Source organism: Ammospiza caudacuta, chromosome 11 (genome assembly GCF_027887145.1).
Source record: "Ammospiza caudacuta isolate bAmmCau1 chromosome 11, bAmmCau1.pri, whole genome shotgun sequence".
NCBI classification, from domain to species: domain Eukaryota; kingdom Metazoa; phylum Chordata; class Aves; order Passeriformes; family Passerellidae; genus Ammospiza; species Ammospiza caudacuta.
The window spans coordinates 6,407,459-6,432,539 of record NC_080603.1 but is presented as its reverse complement, the minus strand read 5'-3'; the positions used below and the strand labels follow the sequence as shown (position 1 = coordinate 6,432,539).

At 44.7% G+C, this 25,081-nt stretch overlaps 1 protein-coding gene across 1 annotated transcript in view; it reads right to left on the bottom strand.

Moving 5' to 3' along the window:
* FARP2 (FERM, ARH/RhoGEF and pleckstrin domain protein 2) overlaps window positions 1-20,848 on the bottom strand; it is a 77,100-nt gene extending 56,252 nt beyond the window's left edge. Inside the window, exons 1-3 of the mRNA XM_058812508.1 lie at window positions 20,773-20,848; window positions 15,826-16,049; window positions 264-368 (exon numbers count right to left, since the gene is read on the bottom strand). Coding sequence (XP_058668491.1) covers window positions 264-368; window positions 15,826-16,029 — 309 coding nt within the window. The 5' untranslated portion in view covers window positions 16,030-16,049; window positions 20,773-20,848. The remainder of the gene's footprint in view (window positions 1-263; window positions 369-15,825; window positions 16,050-20,772) is intronic.
* Between the last annotated feature and the right edge of the window lie 4,233 nt (window positions 20,849-25,081).

Below are 25,081 nucleotides of genomic sequence, written 5' to 3'. Positions count from 1 at the left end.
CTGTCCCTGCAAGTGGGAACATCAGCAGCTATTTAACTTTATACAATTTCTGAGACTTAACAAGAAGCAGGATCTGATTCTTCTCCCTTCTTCTTCAATAGCTCTTGTCATTCTGCTGAGTAAAACAGATTTACAAGAATCCAAGAGATAATCCCACAGGAGACTACAGGAAACTGCAGCAGACTGAGACATTTTTGTCACTCAAGGAACTGCATTCACCCAACCTTTTTATAATCCCAGATTTGTCAGGGAACTGTACTCACCCAATATGACTGGATATTCTGGAACTCAATTCCAAAGTAGTCTGATTCAATCAAATTCAGATGCTTGTAAACTTCTGTCAATAACGTCTGGCCATAACATTTTGACTAAAGAAATAATAATAAAAAAAGTTACAGTGAGATTAATAAGAATAAATAAGAATAAGTTTATTCTTGTTTATCTATTCTTATTATTGAATAAGCAAAAACAAATGGCATCTTTATAAACTGAAGAAAAATATCACAAAGTATAGAAATGTGCCTTTTGTTGATGGAGTGATAAAACTATGCTTTGTCCCCTCAAAAATGAAAGAAGCCCAGAAGTTTTTCTCCTCAATTTGGTAAAAAAGCCAGCTCATAAGACCTTGAGGACTTTGGCTCCAATTTAAGGATAGCCAATTGGACAGAAGCCAAAAAGTCCTGCCTAGACAATTTACTAGAAAAAGAAGAGAACAAAGAAACTAATCCCTTTTGTAAGGTGTTTTACCAGGGGCAGGAGGACCTCTTGCACCTGGCTCGATTTTTCTCTGTTTGTTATTTTACCTTTTATTAAACCTTTTTATTTCCACACTGCAATAGAAGCCATCGTGCTGATTTTAAGCCTCCAAAGGGAGCTGAGCTATCTTGGGTGAGTACTAGACCTCCAAGAGATAATGAGACCTGGCTCGAAGAAGCTACTATTACTACAAAGATTATTCACATTGTTCTTGTCACTGTAACACACAAACATCTCATATACAAGACTCCACACAAAAATCCTTCACAAAAGCAGAGGAACTGAAGTTGACAGGGGCCACTGGAGGTCACCTACCCTCAGCCTCCTGCTGCCAGCAGGGTCAGCAGAGAGCTGAGCAGAGCAGCTGTGGGCTATTTGCAGCTCCCTCAGTAAACCCACACGTTTGTTTGTGTAGCTGAGGGCTGTGGCTGGAGCAGGAGCTGCCAAACCCTGCTGCACACAGACCCTCACTCACTCCTCCCCACAGCAGGAGCCCCAGGGACACCCCCAGGCTGGGAATGCCTGCGGACAGCAGGAACCCAACCAAACCTCCTCTCACACCACACTGCCTGGGGAACCCTGTCAACGAATCTCCCTCAAGGAACTCACTCACAAACCCCTTCTGAGAGCCCAGTTAGGGGCAAAGCCACAAGCAGCAGCAGAAAGCAGCTACAGGAGAGAGCAGGAGAATTCCACAGCACATCCACACTTGGGGCTGCTGGTTCAGTCACTCAGTTTGCTCTGCACCTCTCACTGCAGCAGGCACCAGAGAAAACCAGCACTGCTGAACCCACACATCAGCCCATCTGCATCACCCAGCAAAGAATCCAAAAGGCTGTCCCAGCCCATCCCAGCAACACACAAAACCTTGCATGGCCACCCCAAAAGGCTGTCCCAGCCCATCCCAGGAACACACTAAACCCTGCATGGCCACCAAGCTCCACCTTGGGCCACAAAGCAGTGCCCCAGCTGTGGGACAGGGTGTGGCACCATTCTGGATGGATGACTGGGTTATCCAGCACAATGCACTGACAGCCTTGATGCCACTGTGGTTTGGTTCATTTGGAAAAGTCCAGTGATGGAAGACTCTATGATTTTCCCATCAAAGCAGGCACAGAGTTCTGTCATGACTCTACACACCCACAATAGTATCTGCTTTAAAAGTATTAGGCATTATAATAAATTATCACAGAGTCACAGGATGGTTTGGGTAGGAAAGGACCTTAAAACTCATCCAGTTCCAACCCCTGCCATGGGCAGGGACACCTTCCACTGTCCAGGTGGCTCCAAGCCCTGTCCAGCCTGGCCTGAAACACTTCCAGGGATCCAGGGCAGACACAGCTTCTCTGGGCACCCTGTGCTAGGACTTCACTACTCTCACACCAGGAAAGAATTTCACATGGAAGAATTTCTTCTCAACATTTCATCTCAATCTACCCTTCTTCATTTTAAAGCCAAATTAGTGATAGAATTAGAATAATTTAATACAATGCAAATTAAAATATCTGAGGGCAAGAATGTGTTATTTTAGGCTTAAAAGATAAAAAACAAGGGAAACATTGGGGAAAAAGTTTCATATGATTGAGGTGAATAAAAAAATTCAAAAGTAATCACCTCTTACAGGAAAAAGATATAAACTGTCAATGCTTTTAGAACTGTGCAAATGCCTCTATATTAAAAAAACCTAAAATTTCATAGAGAAAGTCTGACAGTCCTGCAGTGCTGCAAATCTGAAATAGCTTTGGTATCTGCAGTGGTGTGAGCAAAGCTGACTGAATGCAACCCTGGAACCTCAGAGAAAAGCAGAAACAGGACACAAGATGGGCTTGTACCTCTCACTCAGGCTTTCACCAGCCATGGTACCTGTAAGAGCAGCCACAGCTTCAGTCAGGTGAATTCATCTGGTGCAAACACAAATAATTCAAAAAGTTTCTTGGTATCACACTGGCTCAGGCCACTAATGCTGAAACCCCTAAATAAAACTGCAAGTCAGGAGAAACGATGCAATTCTCAGTGACTGCAGATGTACAGAGATGCCAGGATGAGTGCTGACATGGTACGTGAATATGAGTACTCATCTCTTTTTCTGAACAGGTTTTATGATGGCATTTTCTTGGGAAGAATAATACAGCTGCACTTTTTTAGCCAAAATCTGTGCTTCCAGAAGACTCTGTGGGTATGGGTTTTTGTTTTTAAATGGTGACAACGAAATTAGGGTGATACAGGTAATGATAAACCACATCTCCAGTAAATTACATTATTTCTGTCATGCCTCCTGAACACTTCCCATGCAGGTTACAGACTCTGCCACAGGAGACATTTATGCCTGGAGAAATGAATTTTGGCAATCAAGTTTTTTAATTTTTAACTGAAACACATCTCTTGCTATTCACAGAGTGAATAGGGTGGAAGAGACCTTAAAGACCATGGAGTCCAACCCAACCCCAACAGCTCAACTCAACCCTGGCACCCAGGGCCACATCCAGGCTTGGTTAAACACACCCAGGGATGGGGACTCCACCACCTTCCTGGGCAGCCATTCCAGAACTTTATCACCTTTCTGTAAAAAACTCTTTCCTAATATCCAATCTCAATTTCCCTTGGTGCAGCTGGAGGCTGTGTGCTCTGTTTGTGTCAGTGCTGCTGGAGAGAGCCCAGCCCCACCTGAGCACAGGCACCTTTCAGGGAGACTGGTGAGGGCACCTCTGAGTCTCCTTTTCTCCAGGCTGAGCACCCCCAGCTCCCTCAGCTGCTCCTCAATGGACTTGTGCATGAATCTTAAAATAGTTACAGAAGCAAATATCCTCAAATCTAGCAGGACCCTTGTTTTTTAAGGTCTATTGTGCACCTCCTTCTCCCAGGCCCCACAGAAGGGAACACTTTTGAGGCAGCAACACCCTGACCGAGCTCATGTGCAGAAAATGGGACATGCACTTTGCCTTTCCATGGTACAAACCTTTAGAAGCCTCTGAACAGGACATGTCCTGTGACCCAGGTCTCTGATTTCTCATTCATGAAACAAAAAACCAATTCTGGTTCCAGCAACCACCTTTTGTTAGAGCTGACACAGTTGGATTCACTCCTGAAAGATGCCTGCTGACAATCAGACAAGTTTTACAGCCAAACTGTGCTGCACTATCAAGGGATCTGTGTGCAGGGATAGTTCCACACAGGCATTAAAATGATCCCAACTGGATTTTAATACACAGCTTTCTTCCTTTCCCACTGAGCCACATCTTCTGGCTCCATCAAGTTCTGTGCCTGAAGACAATCTAGCTGCCTTCATCTCTCCCAAAAAAATAAGTTTTATGGCACAGATCCCTGGCACTTCTCCCCTTCCACTGTCAAGTCCATGCTCCTTCAAGAGAAACTGGAGATGAAGAAATTTAGATGGTTGGAGCTGGAAGCACTTGGCAACCAATTAAATTATAAAGGTGCCATCCAAATGTTAAAAGTGTAAAATAATTTTGCTTGGGTTACCAACTGTAATTTTGGGTGTCATTTTCAATGAAAAGCTAAGAAAAACCTCAGTTTAAGCTCAGTATCATTTTGCATCCTTCAAAGGATAAATATCACATTTTGAAAGAACAGTATTAATTTTATTTTAAAATAAAAATGAGGTTCAAAAGCTTGAGACAGAACACAGTCTTTTATTATTTTGCCTCAAATTCTTTGGGAAAACTCCTCCTAGGAGTATTTGGTTCCTCAAGTTGTTTATTGCATTTATAACCATCCTTTCAAACAGAAATGAAAGTAACACAGTGGGCAGCTCCATGTCATTGTTTCATTTGCATAAAAGCAGCACAAAGCAAAATATTTGAAGTAATTTCTTAATTACTGTAATTCTGACAGCAGGGCAAGTAGCTGCATGACTGCATTTCATAAAGGTCCTGCTTTCAATACAAATTCACAACATAGCATACTTTCCATTCCAAACCTCTCAATTACTCTTTATTTTCTGCCAAGACAATGACTACTGATATTGCTGTATTCCACACAAGAAAAGAAGAAAAAATGGGGCAAAAATATTATATTTCACATAAAAATATTTTAAAACAAATTAATTTTAAAATATTATATTTCACATTAAAAAGAAGAAAAAATGGGTCAAAAAACCTAAATAGGCAGCTAACAACAGCTTTCCTTGGTGACCCTGCTCTAACTGTACTGTGGATAATTTTAATGAGTCACCATTAAAAGACTGATAAGTAGAATAGATTTATTTCAAATTGATTTCTATAGTGAAATCAAACTTTAAAAGCTCCCTCAAAGCTGCACAAGTGCCAGCAGGTACCCTGACAGCCAGCCATGGCACAGAGAGCTCTGTGTGGCAAGAGAAACCCCAAACCAAACCCCAAACCCCTCCCAGTGCTAAGACAGCATCAAACAGGAACAACCATTCCCAGCTGAAGGTTCTTGCCTCAAGGAAATATCTCTATTTTTTACCTTATCAAAAGAATAAATATATTTAATGTTAGGAGTGCTTAGGACAGAGGAATAAAATATTTTTTTTTTTAGTAGTAACAGCAGTTATTTTTGTTTTATAGAACAATATAATCACAGGATGGTTTGGGTAGAAAGAGACCTTAAAAAAACTCATCCAGTGCCACCCCTGCCATGGGCAGGGACACCTCCCACTGTCCCAGGTGCTCCAAGCCCTGTCCAGCCTGGCCTTGGGCACTGCCAGGGATCCAGGGGCAGCCACAGCTGCTCTGGGCACCTGTGCCAGGGCCTCACCTCTCTCACAGGGAAGAATTTCTTCTCAACATTTAATCTAAATCTACCCTTCTTCATTTCAAAGCCAAATTAGTGATAGAATTAGAATAATTCAATACAATGCAAATTAAAATATCTGAGAGCAGGAACGTTCTATTTTCTTCTGTCCCAAGTTCTCCAAGCCCTGTCCAACCTGGCCTTGGGCACTTCCAGGGGTCCAGGGGCAGCCACAGCTTCTCTGGACACCTGTGCCAGGGCCTCATCACCCTCACAGGGAACAATTCCTTCCCAATATGCCATCCATCCCTGCCCTCTGGCAGTGGGAAGCCATTCCCTGTGTCCTGTCACTCCATGTTTTGTCCCCAGTCCCTCTCCAGCTCTCCTGGAGCCCCTTTAGGACCTTGAGGTCCTCCTAGAGCTTTCTCTTGTCCAGGCTCCTTCTCTTCAGCCTGGCTCCAGAGCAGAGGGGCTCCAGCCCTTGGAGCATCCCCATGGCCTTCTCCAGACTCACTCCAGCAGATCCATGTATTCCTGATGGGATCTCACCAGAGCAGAGCAGAGGGGGACAATGAAGCCCAGTGTTATTTGCTATTTTCTCAAATATCACTGCTACATGGCAGATCCCCCCTCTGCCATAATGTCTGAACTTAGGAAGAGAGAAATGCAAACTCAGCCTAGGATTTTCAGCAGACCATAGCTCAGCATCATAGCTCAAAATCAAGGCTTCCTCTCTACCTCCCAAACTTGTCTTCCAGGACATCTTAACTTTCTGTTTCCACATATTTTAATTTAAAAACCAAAAACCCCCATATTTTCATAAGGACTAGTACTCTCATCTTCCAAAACTGGCATACTGTCCTTGCTCCAACTTTCCAAAAAGGAAATCCACTTTTGGCAGCAGATAAACTGGAAGGGAAAATCAGTCCAAAAGTCAAGAGTTTGGAAAAAAAAGTGTAATAAAGCTGAGGTATAGAATGGAAACTCTTGTGCAGAGCCACTGGACCCAAGCAGCAGCAAACACCTTGGATTTTTGTGTCACAGAAATCAGAAATCTGCATGTCAGGAGAGCAATTCCTCCAGTTAACAGTGGATGTGCATGAGAGGCAGAAGTTTAGGTTTGACATCATCACTCACAAGCAGCCAACACAGAGCACCCTGTTTAAATAAATTTAAATAAAGGCCACTTCAGCATGGATTTTTATTGGTTTTTTTCCTTCAGGCCACTTTAAAAGTTTTCCTAATGAAAAAGTGATTTTTCACTTTATAAGAAATTAAAAAAATAGACAAATTGCAGCTAAACATAGATTTGTTATTTCCTTTCTTAATCAGAAATATGCAAACATTTTGGTGAGTTGATAGCTCTGTTTATCTCCAACCCTTCTGTAATCTGTTAGATCTCTGTCCAAATGAAGCGTGAGACAGAAAAAACACTCTCAAAAGTCCCTGTTAATAATCATCATTAATGCCACATGTAAACAAAACTGCATTTCTGAATGCAGGGTGGACATCAGAATCTTTATTAGAAAGAAGGAAATAATCTAATACCAGGAGGTATTAGAGGAATACCAGCCATCAACTTTGTGCTTTCATGGCTGAAACAAGATGACCTTACAGCTCCATACCCAGTATTCAATCTGCAGACTGGAAAAGCAAGAAACAACTGCCTTCCTTTGCAGTCCTTTATTGGTTTTCTCAGTTCTGATAGGAACTAGTAACTCCAAGGAAAATACTCCCTGATTCCCCACTAAAACAAGCACCAGGTAACAACTCTGTCAAACACTCTTTTCATGTGCTCAGCCAAATTGCTTAAATACTATTTTATTTTGATCATCTGAACATTTAACAATAAGTTTAAGCTTCAATTCTTTCAATTTTTCTTTTAACTCTTTGTGAAGAAAAGGGAATTTAAATACATTTATATTATCCACCCTTCTATACTGACTTTACTAAGACCACATCAAGAATATTCTGCAGAGCATTTAACAGCTTCCAGAGCACAGGATGCAGCTTCATTATCACAAAATGAGATAGAGCTCACTTTCATCTTGAAAGTTCTTCTTTATAAAAAAGAAGAAGTTATTATGTTACAGAAAAAAGAATTATTGTGTTACAGCATATCCACACTGCACTGAAGTATCATTTACTCAACTATGGAAGCTACAAACTCAAATAAAAATCTTGGAGCTATTTAAAGTTCCATTATTACACTCCATACTGGGCATTTTTTTTTGTTTAGGAGAAAAAATAAAATTCTAGGACTCTCTCCCAATTTTTTTTTTTCTCCTAGGATTTCAGTGGTTGCTTTTGATGTGGTTTTGTCAGGGTTTTTTAAAGCAGAATCCACAGCCAGACAAATTATTCTAGAAATGGAAGCCTCTGGCTCATTTAATTAAGGCTAGCTTTAAAATTATGATCATTTAAAGGATCATTTAAGGCAATGTCAAAGCACTGAACCAGCTCTACCCAACAAACAAGCTTTTCCAGAGTGGCTAGACTTGCTGGATGTCTGAAAGTAGGAAAACAACAACTGGTTGACATGGGAAGACATTCCCAAAAGGGAGGGAATTATATGAATGAGACTGGGAAATGTATACTTGGGCAGAGAGCATGTAGACACAAAAAATGGTCCTGAGTTTTTAGAAATGGTGCTGAAATACCTGGAGTACTCAGAATAAAACTGCTGTAGAGTACCTGGGGAAGAAGGAAGCACATTAATTAACTTGGGCCACATCCTTGGACAGAGTTTCACAGGTACTGCTGGATGATTTGGCACCAGAGTTCTTGCTTGTTAATAATTAAACATCCAGGTGACAACAGTGACAGTACCACAGAGGGGAGCAGCTTTGGGGTAGCTGATCCCAAATTCAGGTCCATAGCAGAAAGTCTGAGCACCTCCTTTGTTCACACAAGGTAATAAAGAGAAGGAATGAGAAGTCAGGAGACTGATCTCAGTTTTTCCCCCTTGAACCTTCCTACAGCCATTCCCTCAGGCCTGGCCACCCCACACACTCAGAGTGCTGCTGCTCCTGGGACCTTGCACAGCTTCATTTCATAGGCATGTACATGCATACATGCATATAAATAAAACTCTATATTTTTAAGTCATTTTAAACATAGAAAATACTCTGTTTTCCTCTGTTCATAAAAAAAAAAAAAAAAAAAAAAAAAAAAAAACCTAAAACACCACCTCACTAAAATTGCAAGTCTTTCAACTTTAATTATGCTTTTGCCTCAAAAACATCATCCATGCCCACATTTACCAGATTTGATCTGGCCTTTCATACAATTACAGAATAGGTCAGGTTGGAAGGGACCTTAAACCCATCTCATTCCAATTTTTACCATGGGCAGGGACACCTCCCACTGTCCCAGGTTGCTCCAAGCCCTGTCCAGCCTGGCCTTGGGCACTGCCAGGGATCCAGGGGCAGCCACAGCTGCTCTGGGCACCTGTGCCAGGCCTAACCACCCTCCCAGGGAACAATTCCTCCCAATATCCCATCCATCCCTGCCCTCTGACAGTGGGAAGCCATTCCCTGTGTCCTGCCACTCCAGAACCTTGTCCCAAGTCCCTCTCCAGCTCTCCTGGAGCCCCTTCAGGTGCTCAAAGACCTCAGTAAGGGCTCCCCAGAGATTTTCCTTCTCCAGGCTGCACAATCCCAGCTCTCCCAGCCTTCCCTCCTAGGAGATGAGTTACAGCACCCAGGGACTGCACTTCCCCTGCAAGGTGTTAGGCTACCCCAGGCTGACACTTCTTTGAGGAAATCTGCCCAAAGGAAATAATTTAAAACATCTAGAAGACAGTTATGACAGACTCCTTGGACAAAAGACAAACACAAATTGGGTATTTTTACAGAAAAGGCCAACAGTCCCTTTTGTTTTGTGCAAAACTGAAGTGGTCCCAGCTGTCCTAACATCACTCCCCACTGTACTTTGAGCAGAGGTGGTGATGGGTTAATAAATACCCACAAGCCAGATTAGATAAGGCCAAGCTTTTCTAACTTCCCCATTTCCAGCAGGGGTTTCCTACACCCCTGGCTTCAGGCTGCCTGCCTGACAAGTGGGCTGAGGGCACAGCAACATTCTCCTGCTTTATTTCAGCTGAAGATGTGTCAGACAGTGCTAACAGAGTTCCTACAAAGCTTTGGGGTTTTTTCCTTTTCTAATTCTTGTTTTTATTAATGAATGACTGCTCAGTCAGAGAGAGGAGCCCACTCCCCTCCCATATCCAACACTCCAGCCTTGAACAGAAAACCTCTCATGCCAGGCATTGCCACCATAGCACAGCTTTTTAAATATTCCATATATATGGTCTGTCTCTTACCCAAGTAGGCAGCACTGCCTTTCCAAACAGGAATTTGGCTGCAGGGAGAAAGGGCTGACCCACAGGTGTGCATTTGCAACCCTGTATAGGTAAATGCACATCCCCAAGTCTGTGTGCTCTGAACCCTGGGAGTACCATGACACAAAATCCTGGCTCAGCTCTAAGTCCCCTTCTCCAGTAGGCACAAACCTAAAATTTCTCTGCTCTCAGCACACTGAACTTCTGTAGCTGTCTTTGGCTGCTCGTGGGCTGATTCTTGGTTTGCTTTTGGGTTTCTTCCCTTTCAGGCTCCCTGTATTTTACAGAATTGCCCATCTGTGAGCCACCACACCCAAAAGAGGTTTAAAAGGTTTCCAGTGGACTTATTCTTGGTTTTTTTGTAGAATACAGCATTTCCTACAGTCATTTTGGTTGAATGGCATAAGACTGATTTCAGCTGATTTTCACTATTCTACATCAGCAGATTATGAAAACAGAAACAAACACCTGCCTAGTCACACAAACTGTTATAAATTCAATTCACAACTATTAAAAATTAATATTTCAAGGACTGTAATAATACTTGATCACCATTTTCCTAAATGGTTTCTGCGTTTTAAGATGCCAATTTTTTGCACAGGGATATTCAGACTGCTTTTTCTTTATTGCAGCACAACTCAAATTTCTTTACACATAATGTGACACCTAAGGTCAAGAGAACTGTAAAATAATAATTTTGGCTTATACAATTTAAAATCACATTTTTCCTAAAAAAAAAAAAAAAAATGGACAAAACCCACACTCTAAATGTCTGTCAATAAAATGGCTGTGGTTTCACCTTTCCCCACCCCATACCACATTCCTACATGGCATCAAAAAAGTCCAGCTTCCAAACACAAAATAACAGGCCTAAAAATATATATAGTGGAATCAAACAGCACACAAAATGCAAAGCTTTAGTTACCTTCTTTTTAAAGCCTGTAATAATTGCAAATTTAAAAGAGTGAATTACTAACTTTCTCTTCTGAGGTCAGATAAAAATAAATCCTAAGGCAGCTTATTTGCCATATTTAGGAGACTCAAACTGAAGCAATGACAAACATCTGGCTATGATTCTTTCTGGAATTTTGACTATTTCTTCCTGGCTAGGGAAGAAAAACACTGTGAGCTGACCAACAGCACCTCAATTCCTCCAGCACAGCACTTAATAGGATTCAGCAGCAGACTATTCCTTGACTCCTCACATATTTAAGCTGTTAATACTTTCACAGCACAGAGGGGGAAAGCCTTCATGCAAGGAAGGTCTGAGCAGGCACAGAGAGAGCAAGGCACAGGCAGGAGGGCACAAGTGCCAGTGCCAGAGCCAGGGCTGGGCTGGGCTGCCTGTGCCACCAGCAGCGTGCCCAGGGCTCCTCATGGCACACAGCAAGTGCTTTTCAGAGCCCACAGCATTATCTCAGTGTTTAACACATGTTTCTCACTTAAAATTGCTCAATAACAGCAGGTAAAAGCTGCATCATTTCTGCACCATCCCCATGGAAGTTCTTGGGGCACTAAAGCTACCAAAACTCTGGTACTGAGAGCAGCATTTGCCATGTGCAGGAGTGGGAAACACTCCCCAAACCATGGGAAGGATTTTGCTTGACTCCTCACATATTTAAGCTGTTGATACTTTCACAGCACAGAAGGGAAAGCCTTCATGCAAGGAAGGTCTGAGCAGGCACAGGGAGAGCAAGGCAAAGGCAGGAGGGCACAAGTGCCAGAGCCAGGGCTGGGCTGGGCTGCCTGTGCCACCAGCAGCGTGCCCAGGGCTCCTCATGGCACACAGCAAGTGCTTTTCAGTGCCCACAGCATTATCTCAGTGTTTAACACATGTTTCTCACTTAAAATTGCTCAATAACAGCAGTTAAAAGCTGCATCATTTCTGCACCATCCCCATGGAAGTTTTGGGGCACCAAAGCTACCAAAATTCTGCTGCTGAGAGAACATTTGCCATGTGCAGGAGTGGGAAACACTCCCCAAACCATGGGAAGGATATTGCAGTCAGATTGCTTCCTCTGCCATCCCAAAAACTTCCTGCAGCCCCAGCCCAGCTCCTGATTTCAGGGCCTCCAATGGCTGCTCAAAAACAATGGGCATCCCAGGGGAAGCCACTTTCATGGCACCTTTTCAATCACAGATAACTGCAGACTGCACAGAAACCAGAATAATCAGAGTTATTCTATTCCATTCTAAACATGAGGATGGAGAGTAGCTTTGCACTTTATTAATGCAATTTATAAATTTCAATAAGCCAAGGAAGTGCCCAGCAAAGGCACTATCACTGTCAGAGTAATCAAGTACACATTTTCATTTAGTACAGAATGAGCCACTTTGGTTTTGTAGTAATTAATAGTTTTGCAGGGTACATCAATGAACAAAGCAGACAAGAGCAGTGAGAGGACACTAATTAATAATAAAATAAAGGGAAATTACAGTGTAATCTTATCTAATTAGTCTGTTTTCAAGAATGGCAGTGGAGTCCACCCTTGTCAGAGGGAGAGGGACACCTCAGACAGCATGGCAGGGATGCAGAACTTCATTACTGCATTACATACCAAAAAAATTAAAAAGAAATTACTTCTGTTCTCAAAACAACCCAACAAAGATTAGCACAAAAGAAAAAAAAAATATCCAGTTGAAGTTTTCCCTTAGAGTCAAGCAGGCAGATCCTATAATAAATTGTACAAATATTTTTGATTCCCAAATTTCATCTGACATCCAAGCAGAAGGAGAAGAGGAAGTACATGCCATTGAAGAAGCACCAAGTTCTCCCCAAACAATTCAGTAAACTTGAAGCATAATAATATAAACTACTTTTTCTGGGGCACTTCCTCATAGCATAGAGAATATTTCATGTAAAAGAATTTCCTAAATGACACATATCACACAGGCCAAATATTAAACATCATCTGCTGGCAGCAATTCCATTAAATGTCATTTTGGTGAATTCAACCCAGCCCAGACCCTTTTACTTAAGAGTCTGCCACATTTTTGTCCTGATCGAAAGCCTCCAAGTTTAATCTCTTCAGAAAATCTGGAAAGCTGGCAGAACTTCTGCTGTAAAACCCTGATTACTTTGAAGTGTGAACTAAATTGAATTTACCAATCATTCATCTCACAGTCTGCAAAACCTCCCTTTGGACTTATTTTGGAGAGAAGAGGCCAGGTAACCCATGAAATGGCACATGCCAGATTAGAGCTGACTAAACAAGCTGGCTGTAAAAAGGGGAAAAAAACAACTCGTGGAAATAGTGAATATTGCAGCCTAGCTTTGAATGGATATGTTTCATTCTCTCTTCTCTTTTGGAAGGGAAAGGAAAACCCATAAATAGCCCATTTTCAGTTGTTTTAAACTCCAGAAAACATTGAGTATTTCTCCATCCCCTAACATTCAAACAAGATTCATTGGAGGAAGTCTCTGCCCAACACACTTTAAAGAATAATTCCCTCTTAGTAATCAATAAAATTCCTACTTAGAAATCAAACCTTATGAAACAGATGGAGAAAATGGACAGAGCCAGTGGACATAAAAGGTGGTAAAATGTAGCTATGTGGAACTTTCAGCAAACTGTTCCAGATACACCAACAACACAAAGAAAAAACTGTTCTTTCCCATTTTGTTCTCTCTCCATCCATTACATCACTCTGTCAGTCTCTTTCCTTGCTCTTTGGCAAGTTAAGAAGTCAAGTGGGCTACCAAAAAGGGCAACCACCAACTCCTGCCAGGAGAGAAGCAAGTTTTAAACTCATCTTGGAGAAAGGAAGGGATGACAGGTAAAGCTGCATGGATTAAGTTGTTGCTGTGGCTACTCTGTTCATCCCATATGGTTAAAAATGCTCCTGTGGCTCATTTTAGGCAGGGAGGAATAAACAGGGTTACTGCAGCAGGTTCCCCACCACACTGCACAGGGAAGCTGATCCTACACTCAGTCTGTCTGTCCTTCCACTGACACACCACTTTTCCCAATAAAAAGTCACTTGCCATAGCTCTTACAGACAGAAAAATGATTTTTGCCCAAAATCATTTGGTAAAAAAAGCCCCAAACCCCTTTTGGGATCACCCCATCTCCCCAGGCAGGCAGTGACAAAAGGCCTGAGTGCCACTGCACTGACAAACTACAGCTGACCTGAATCAAACACAAACCCCAGCTGATCACATCTTGTTTTCACAGCTAGTGACAAAAATTACAAAAGCAAAGAGAATGGGCAAGTGGCCTGGCAATGTGACCCTGCACTCCTCCAGGACAGCTGCTTGGCCACCAGTTTCTCTAATTGCTTTTTGAAAAATGACTGTGCTAGCACACACACCTATTCAGCAGTGTCACTGCCTTTTCCTAATTCCTGCTCTCAATAATAAGTGAAAAATTCCCATTTTCCACAACAAACAGCAGTCAGCAGCTCCTGCTATCCCAACAGCTCACCAGAGAAAGCAGGCAGATGGTCACAGTTTAATACCTCATGCCTGTTTTCTATCATTTGCTACCTTATTTAGCCAAAACTGAAAGGCCATGGAGGCAGTGTTAGCTGGACTGTAATGCCACAGCTGCTGACTCTGGACCTTTTTGTGCTCAGTGCTCTGAGGCTGACCCAAGGCTGACCCCTCTTCCTCATCACTCCCAGCATCAGGCATGAGGTTTTTAAGTTTTTCAGTTCCAACTGATCTCATAAAGAAAAGCAGCACAATATTAATTATGCTAGTGCCTGAATTTGGGTGTTTCTGTGGGTGCCATAATCAGAGAGAGCTTTCCAGGTAAAGAAAACTAAGACAGCTCCTAATTATGGTTAACACATACAGCACAACAGCTGAAAGCCCAGAAACCTGGCCTTGCCCTGACTTTCAAAATTACAGAGCTGAGGGTGTTACTTGGAGCTGTTTTCTTCTTTTTTGAATCAAAACACAAAAGCACATCTACATCAACTTGGAAAAATAAATAAAATTATCCTTCAAAAGAACCAAAGTCAGCAGATTTTGTAAAAAAATATTCTAACATAACATAAAGGGAAAAAAAGAGGCTTTTGTGTTCTATGTGGTACATGAGGGATGGGTGGGTTTGCAGCACCAGACACTTTGTGCTCAACGGGAAGGATGCAGGCACAGCCTCACTCTAAAAAACAAAAAACAGATTTCACATCTGAGACTTGAACAGCTGGACAGAATCTGTGGAACACATCCCCAAATCCAGTATTTCTTCAGAGTTCCACAGCCATCTTTTTCACTCTATTTGAAAAATCTTTTTTGAGTCTGTGCAATGAATTAAAGCTCCAAGTGGTAATTCTAAATAACTGATGACAGTTTGATACTAATGTAGAATATCTGATAGCTGAGTATCTTCACTACAACACAGTTGTTTTCTAACAACAGATCCCAGGCAAACTAGAATTTAACTCAGAGGTTAATGCTGAAAATGTAACAAGAATTGAAAGGAAAAAAAAACTAGTTTCAAAGCAGAATCTCCCTAATTTGTGCATGGCTTCTATGTCTCATGGCAGAATTCCCCAAGCATACTTTTAAATCAACATTTTCAGAAACACTGAACTGACACTGCTTTGGTGCATCCCTCCTAAAGCATGCTGGCAATCAAAGACTTTCAAATAAGAGCAAGTTTACTTGGAGAGGATACAAACCCTTAAAATAATTAATATACAGCAGTAACTAAGGCAAAGCTCTTGTGCTCTCCCAGCTGCCAAATTGACAAAGCTGCATGCAGCTCAGGAAGCAAGAACATTTTGGCAGGAGACAGTTGCTGCTCCCCCAAAGCAAACAACAAACAAAAACTCTCCTTACAGTATGTGCTTGGATTTAAAGTCTGTTAAAAACACAAAACATCTGTTATACTTGAAAGATTTTAAAAAACAAGCCATGCAACTGCTATCACTGCTTGTAAGCAGGTAAATCCCAACAGGAATCTGCATGGCTCAAAATGCCCCAGCTCTCTACAGAGGCACATCCTTGTGAGCTTTAAATTCTCAGAGGCTCAGTGTGCTTGAAGTCAGGTTTAAATCTCTCTTACCTCAATGTCAAGAACTTCCACTGTGTTGTCCAACATCTTGATTTTGACGGGGAGGTCGCGCTCGTGCGCCTTGGCGGGCGATGAGGCCATGGCAGGCAGGAGGTTCTGCCCTGGCTCCAAGGTGCTCACTCCTGAGCTCTTCTGGGCACCCAAACGAGAGCCTGGAGTCTGCAGAACTCTGTAGGTTCCTTCGATCTCTCCCATCTTCCAACAGCAAGCAGAGTCTGTAGAAATATGGAAGGAAATAGAGGGTTAGGGTTACAGCCTGAAAGATTTTACACTGACATTGTGGATGGAAATACAAATACCACTCAGTGAAGCACTATCACAAAATCCTTATTTAACATTCTTTATCCCACTAGCAAAATCACTAAGAAAGCTAATGAAGCTCTGGACAGGGCTTGGAGCAACCTGGTCTAGGGGAAGGTGTCCCTGCCCATGGGAGAGGTTGGAACAAGATGAGCTTTAGGGTCCCTTCCAACCCAAACCGTGCTATAATGACTAAAATCCAAGAGCTGGGAAGAAAAACCAACCATTCTGAACCATGGTTAAGAAATGGGAGTCAAACTTGTGCCTTCTGCCCTCTCAACATGAACATTTTTGGTTGTGACAAGGTTTTTCTGCTGATGAGCCTCCTCCCACCAGCAGCATGAGCACTGGGGACAAGAAGGTACCCAACCATCCCACTGACTGCACACTGAGATAACAGAACTATTAACTTCCTGCACCCCCAAAATGATGATTCATGCAAAACCTCAGCTGCTGGCAGCTCAGAGGCTTCATCAGGCACTGCTACAAGGTAACAGTTCCTCACCTCACCAGGAAATTTGTGCTATATCCACATTAAATCAGTGGGAAAAAATCTCAGTTACAGACACTGGTGAGTGTAGGCTGACTCCTACACAGGAGCCTTGCTGTCACAGCTTGGTGGCAGCTGTGCAGAGCCAATCTTTAATTTGACATGGGAAAAATGTCCCACGAGGCTGTCCCAGCTCTGCCATGCCACCAGGGCAGTGGTGACGTTTGCATGGGGAACCACAGTGGGGCCACACAAAGGTGAGGCCTGTGTGCTCAGAATGCAGCACTGCCCCTGCCCCGTGCCCACCCCTGGCACTGAGCATTTGGCAGCAGGAGCACACAGGGAGGCTGCCTGGGCCTTTTGGGTGAGTCACCCAAACACCACAGTGTGTGCCAACACAAGAGTGTGTGGTACTGCAGTGGGACAGCTTCACTCCAAAGGAGGGACAGGTTATTGTTTTAGTAAAAGTGTTTTGTCAGAAAAGAAGAAAGGCAGCTCATGACAACACTCCTTTGTCTCTGTGCTCAGAGTAGGTAGGCAGCCTACTGCAAGGATCTGAATGAAGCCAGCCCTAGATGTCCTTACTAATTGCTTGGGGGTGTTTATGTTTCAATTCTCACACACATCAAGACTGGTCAAATGTCTTCCTAGCTTGCAGCCCAGTGCATTTTAACATTTGGGGGGTTTTATTTTTATACTTGTAGATCCCTGTAGAGATAAACTTACTCCAGAAGGGCAGAAAGATGCCTCCCCACCTAATCACAGCCACCACAAGATTTGTGTGGCCTCTGAGCCCCTGCAGAGCCCTGACCAAGCAGCACAGATGAGAGCACCCAGAGATGTCACCAGCCTCCCATGCAACAAGAAAGTGTGACAATCACAGAATAATTTTGACTGAAAAAGTCTCTGACATCATCAGGTCCAACCCCTAACCCAGCACTGCCTACACCACCAAACCATGTCCCCAAGTGCCCCATCCACACATGTTTGAACACTTCAGGGATGGAGACTCCACCACAGCCCTAGGAAGCCTGTTCCAATGCCTGACCAACCTTTCAGTGAATAAATTTTCCCTGATATTGAATGTAAATGTCCTCTAACACAGCTTGAGGCCATTTCCTCTTGGCTGCCCCTTGTTCCCTGGGGGCAGAGCCTGACCCCCACTTGGCTGCACCCTCCTGTCAGGGAGTTACAGAGAGCAAGAAGGTTCCCCCTGAGCCTCCTGTTCTCCAGGCTGAGCTCCCTCAGCTGTGCCTCGCCTTTCTTGCTCTCCAGACCCTTCCCCAGCTCCACTGCCCAACTCTAGACATGCACCAGGGACCCAAAACCAAACCCAGCATGAAGGATGAGCTTAACCCTAAAAGTGGGCACACACTGCCCTGTGCCCAGCTTTGGGTGACAAATAATCATTAAGTTTTTTTCTTAGGGTGTTTCGTGTGTATTCTTTGGCTGAACTTCTTGGTCCGTGTGGCCACACAGCCAAGGAGGAAAACTTTTAGGTCATAAATTTTAAAAGCACCCTAACAACAAAATTCAGAGGTGTAAACTGGGTATCTCTTTCTGCTAACTGCTAATCTGAAGGAAAACCAGAGCTTGATCTGGTCACCTGTATCCCCTTGTTATCATGTCCCTTATCAGGTAATCCCATGGTAAATTTTTGCTGTTGGCATTCAGAAGCCCATGATCACCTGGAGCTGCCCAGGATCAGTCACACTCCTCACAGGGCTCTTTATTAGCCAGCCACTCTTAAAATTAGTGCTCCAGGAGCACTCATTCCCTCCTGAATAAACAGCTCCTGGAAGAGACACACACTGCAGTTACTCAAAAGGAAAAAAATGCAAGCAGCAAGAGCAGAGGCAGCAGCAGGAACAGCCCTGCAGAGCCTCAGCAGCCTCCCCTCCAGCTGGAGGCAGCTGCTGCCCCAAGGAAGGCAGGCAGGCCACCCAAGGCCAGGCTCAGGGGGAGCTCCTGGGCACTCTCCAGCTTTGGTCACCAGCCAGGAGAGACCAGAGTCACACCAAACAGGAACTGCACGTGTCAAAGTCCCTCCCCACCGGTGGTAACAGGAAAAGTGAACTCAGTGGGGCTTGATCTCACGTCTCAGTGATGACATGTTCCTAAAAATATTTCCAATATTCAGCTTTTAAAGGCCAAACAAGCACTGGGCACAACACACATGTGCAGAAGCATGATGCATAGAAGAGCAGTGGAGCATCCCCCCCATGGCACATCCTGCTCCCTGCCAGGGCACCCCACTGGTGCCACCAGAGCTGCTGACAACCCCCAGATATCCCAGTCTGCTCCCTCTGCCTCCACCACCCCATGTGTGAGGAGTGCCAGCCAAGCCAAGCACTATCTCCAGTTTCTCCAGTTTCACCACCACAGCTACAGAGGGTGTTTTAAGTACTCTGACTACACATATGACGTTTCTGGACAAAACCCACAGTGTCATGGCTCAGGAAACACTTCAGTTCAAGGGGCTGACTATGAAAGGAGGAGGAAAATGAGCTAGAGACAGGCTGCAAGCTCCAAGAACACAGAATTTCTACAGGCAGAGCAGAACATCCAACCAAGAGCCTCCTGCCATGAGTGAGCCACAACAAGACCTCAACAATGCAAAACTAAAATACAATATCACCACAACACTGGTGTTCTGGCATAAAAAAATCTTCCTTGCATTGCCTCTCCCTGAACTTGCTTGCACCTAGTCTTTCTCCTGATCATTTCCTACAAATTGGGACCCAGGGACTAAAGTTAAATCTGCTCCCTGAAGCACAGTGACTGAATGAGTGCTGCTCTCAGCCCTAAATGAAGGAGCAAACAAAACAAAATTTAGGTAGCAGTATATTCTTTTCATTTTTACCAGGTGCTTTGCAAAATACCTTTTAAGTCACAATGAGTTTCATCTTCTATTTGGATGGAATAAACATATTTTTCAGAAGCAAGACAGCGTTTTCAGCTACCAGCAAATCTGGAAAGGCAGCTTATATCTAAGGATATGCAAGATCATAGAAATATAGAGTGGCATGGGTTAAAGGAACTTTAAAGCCCACCTTGTTCCAACCCCCTCCCATGGGCAGGGACACCTTCCACTAGACCAGTTTACTTCTAGCCCCTTCAATCTGGCTTTGCACACTTGGATGACACCAAGGGCTTTCCAAGGAGCTCCTCTGAGCACGGTGTCTTTTGGTCAGTGGTCCATGGCAGGGTCCATGCTCCATCCCTCACCCATGCAGGAGGCAGATCTGAAGCGAGGCCAGTTCCCCAGCAGTGTGAACAGGGTGTTAATTCCAATAGCTACACACGGAGCAGCAAGGAAGTACAAAAGAGCAAACTTGTCTCTCTTAACTCTTTAAGCCACAGCCACCCTGAGCCACAGCTACACTGAGCTGACACAAATGATGCACCAGGAATCCATCACCGCAGCGAAGACGGTGAAGATTCCGAGTGCTCCATGGTGAGAGGAGCGATGTCTCTCCCTGAGCCGCACCTCAGGCTCCCCTAGGGCCCGTCCCAGCTCACGGCCCCGAAGGGTTCCATGGCTCTCCCTGCACACGCCGGCCGGGACGGAGCAGGATGGGCGGGGACAGCGGGGAATGTCCGCGGCCGGTCCCGGCCAGGTGAGCGGCGCTTCAGCAGCGCCTCTCGGACCGAGCAGCCGGGCCCGGCAGGACGCTCCCGGCCCGGGTCCCCGCACGGAGGCGGTCAGGGACGGGCTGTGCCGGGGACGGGCCGTGCCGGGGCGCGGCTGCCCTCACACTCGCAGCCCGGCAGGGCAGGGGCGAAGCCGCCCAGGCCGGACCTGCGGCAGCCCCAGCGAAGGCGCTTTCTAAGCCCCGGGGAAGCCGCTCCCCAGGCCCCGGCAGCCTCCGAGCCGGCGCCTCGTCCCGGCGCTGGCCGAGCGCGGCCCGCAGACCCCGTTCCGTTCCCCGGCCCGGCTCCCACACGAGCGCCGCGGGCCGGGGCCGCACCGCCGGCAGCGGCGGAAGCGCGGCCGCGCAGGCGGGGCCGAGCCACCGGCCTGGGGCGCCGCTCGCCGGCAGCGCCGCTCCGGCCCCCTCAGCTCCCGCCCCGCGCCCGCTCCCCGCGCTCCGGCCCCGGCCCGGTTCGGTTCGGTTCGCGGCCCGGAGCCGCCGCCCCGCGCTCACCTCCAGGCCGGGCCCGCTCCGCCGCCGCCCGCGCTCACACCGGCCCCGAGCGGCCCCGCCCCGCCCCGCCCGGCTGTGGGCAGCGGGACCGGGGCGGGACCGGCCCCACCCTGCGGGCGGGTAACGGGGCCCGGGGCAGGGCCCGCGGCTCGCTCCGCGCACGGAGCTCAGCGGGATACAGAACACAGACACACACCGAGCCCTCCCGCTGCCACACCGTCCCGCCGGGATCAGAGAATTATTTTATACCGAAACGGAACCCAAAGTGGGGTTTTGCAGCACGAGGAAGGCTTTAAAATAACATTTTCATGCGAAGCTGAAGGACAGGCTGCTGCACAAGACCTGCACCCCAAAAAGAGGCACATGAGATCCCCCAGTGCCACCACAGACATCCATCAGGCGCACCCCACAGATCTCACTTGCTCAGGGAAACACCACCCTGGGGGACAACACCACGCCAGTAACCAGCCCCAGGCCAAGTAGTGAAAATTTTAGGTCTTGACTAGGTTAAATTTTTCACATGTGAATTTTAAGTGGGGATAGAAACAGACTCAGCGCTACAGAACAGAAAAGGTGGGTGCTGCACAGGGGCATTGGGAAGTGTTGTTGGCCAAAGGAGCTGAAAAACACAAAAGCAGCAGCATCCTCCTCCTCCTCCTCCCTCCCCAGCCAGCAAGCCCTCACTGACACACACAAGAACAAAACACTGTAGGAAATTCAGCACAGGACAAACAGATCTTTGCACCGTCTGGATTTCATCAGCTCTAAAGCTAAGGCCAAGGCTGGCAGATAACAGGACAGCCAGGAAAAAAGCTCTTCCTGAAAAGGGCCACCTTTCACAACCCTGAGTCACCCACAGCTCACTACAGTCTGCTCTTCAAGACAAGAAGCAACAGGAATGAGAGAAATCCTCGGGTTTCTCTAGATATGGATTGTTGGAAAATAGCATGAGAATTGCAAGGAGCCATCTTGTTTCTGAGAACTTGACCTTTTCACAGCAATATGAAAAACAAAATATTGGCATAGCATATGACTTTGGTAATAAAAAGCACATAAATTATGCAGAACAGCACTTTCAAACAGAAGCAGCTTCATTACTCTCACTCACAAAAAGGCAGCTTGCAAATTTAGTGAGTAATTCCTGACTAACAGCATTCTCATCTCTTCAAAAGAACAAAAGACACAAGGTTTTAAAAAATACACCCCATGATTTTTTCTCCTTTAAAAATGATGTGGAGCTGAAGAATCTCATGGATACAGAAAAAAAAACATAAATAGGAAAGTTGCAAAATTGTACACAACATTTTAGAGAACTCCATTTATAAGACCAATGGTGATTTCAGTCAGGTGAAGTGCTTTCATTACTGACAGGCTGTTTCAGTATCTTATTTGCATGGCTTTTTATTTGCAGCCTAACTGCTAATACACTTTCACATCCTTCAAAGTGCCGACACTTCAGAGTCATCTCCATCTCAATCACTTTCTTTAACATCTAAAAAGAGCACTAAAGTTTTCTTGTGCAAAAAAGCAGCTGCCACTAAGTCAGAGAACAAATCTGATGTGATCACTTTAAAGCCACACACCACCACACTCAGGGGTGGAAGGAAAAATTACAGATGTGGCAGAGCCTTTAGAAACATCAACACCCTGCTGCTGCTCTTTATGCTTCACTCAAGAGTCCTGACTTTGTTGCTTACCAAAAACACAGGTAATTTACTGAACTGAAACAATGCAGTAAGGAAAAGGCACAAAGGTTCACTGTTTAATTGTCCTCATCCTGAACACATAAGAACAAGCTCATTTCTGACCTGTCTACTCAAACAAACAAAAAAAATCTTTTCTATCAGAGAATTCCAGAATAGTTTGGGATGGAAAGGACCTAAAAACCATCCAGTTTCAACTCCTCTGCATGGGCAGGGACACCTTCCACTATCCCAGGTAGCTCCAAGCCTCATCCAACCTGGCCTTGGACACTTCCAGGGCTGGAGCAGCCACAGGGTACAATTAGGAAGGGCCATATGAGGTTGAACTTCTGTTCTATACACTCAATCATTTATTAAATCCTCAGCATCTCTAACAAAAAACATGCTTGAGATCTGGTGTTTGGTGATTTTGAAAACCAAAAGAGGGAGTGGATGGTTATCTCTACCAGACTCAGCAGTATGTTCTTCACAGCTGTCCACAAAGACTTTTAAGTTTCTGTAATAGCCATGAAATCAAACTTTTCAGCCATCCAAGCAGTGTTTGAAGCCTTTACAGGAGGAGGACGAAGTTGAGAGACCAAAACTAGAAGAAGAATGTCATTACACATGAAAGCCAGCTGTTGCTGATGCAGTGTCAGGACAAAGCACAGCTTTCTCCTTTTGAGATAAAAACTGATAACAAGGTGTAACTCTTTCACTCAAGTAATACAACAGATAATCTGCACCACATTCTCCTCTTGGCCTGAGCAGGACAATTCAAATTACCCTTTCATGACACTATAATATAAATTTTTTCTTTAATCACCCTCTGGATGAGGTTAGAGGAAGTCCTTCAAAGCAGACTTCTTATCCAACCAAGATAACAGCCGGGAAAGCTTCTTTTTGTTCCGATCCTTCACCATGACAAAGAGAAACTCTGCAGGCTGAAAATGGTGATTTTGTCAGCACATATTTTCCAAATACACACTACAAAGCTCTGTCTCTCAGAGGTCTCCATCTCATAAGAACAAGGCAAGCAGTTTCAAATGCTTACATTGTGTCTTCCCTGCTGTCTACAGCAGCAAGCTGGCACAGCTGAGAGCAAAATTATTTACAACCACTTCAGCCAGCATTTTATACCATGTGCACCAAATGGAGCCACATGTCACCAGTTCACATTTCCAGTGTGTTGTGTTGTGCATTCCACAATGACAACACACATGGGCACACCAAGAATGATGAGGAAGATGGATTGATATGGGTTTCACTGCAGGTGGGTCACTGAAAGCACCAGAATCCCTTTGGGGGCTGTTCACAGACTTTGACTGCCACAGTTCACTGCCATTTTCTTGCTTTAGTTCAAGTCAGAGCCTTGTATGACAATTCTTCCATCTGTTACTGCCTGGAGATATTCAACAATTTCCTGTAGGCATCATTAACTTAAGCCTAAGTATCACCTAGGACTAACTGGAAGGGCTGAGAGCTTTCTCCACCAGATGATCACTTTTGAGGACATGGTGACACTGCACCACCTGCAGAGCACCTCAGAGCTCCACCAGGGGAAAAAATCACTTTTGCACAAGTGTGTTTACATGTTAGATGAAAAGTCATGACAATTAGTGAGCACCCTGGCTGTGTTTCTGGTCTGGAAGTGTTTCAGCCCTGAAGAGTTCAGCCTGTAATGGCCTGTGCAGCAGAACCAGACAGAGACCACTTGTCTTGCCTCCCACATCACCTTGGACATGTCAGCAGGGACCAGTCTGCAGGACCAACAAGTCATTCCTCAAGCTGCCTCATCACTGAATAACAAGTTCTCTACCCGACAGTCACAAAGACCATAAGTTTGTTTTTTAAATTGCAAAATCAGGTCAATTTCAGGAATTTTAATCAGGTGGTGCTCTGTACTAACAGCCCACCAGTACTTCAGGTGGTAGAAAAACTGAAAAGAGTGAAATCATAAAATCTGACCAATCCACTAACTCTCATTAGCAAATGACAAAAGACTCAAGTCAAGGTGAACAGGAATTGCTGGATAAGCAGAGATATGATCCACACAATGAGCATAAAGACTGAATAACACAGCCATACCTGTACATGCCACTTACCAGAATTACTCTCTTACTCCAGGCTCACTTACTGTTAAAATTTACTGAAAGCAAAAGAGAAATCCTGTTCTTCAGCAGCAATGAATGAAGATGCTTCAAAATGGTCAGAATGCACCTCCTTCTACTGGCAGAGATGGAATGGCAAAGGCACTCAGCAGCAGCAGTATCCTGCTAAACCAACTGATTTCTGTGCTACAGATACTTGTAAACTCTGTGGTTGGGATTTTACACTTCCAAACTTAAATAATTCTGCTCCCCACAATCATGGTCCAGCACTTCTCCCAGAAGGAAATCTTTGAGCTTCTCATTGTTCCCCTTTGGAGTATTTTTCAAAAGCTCTTCTATACACACTGCAACTTTGAATTACATTGGCCTTTATAAAGCACAAAGTCCACCAGCCTTAGACCATGACCTGGAATTAAACCCTCATTATTAACCAATTCTTTAGAACAGGCCTAGGTATTTATGTACAGGAAAGACTTCTGCTAACAGAAAAACCCCAAGAGGCTGCAATCCCTTTTT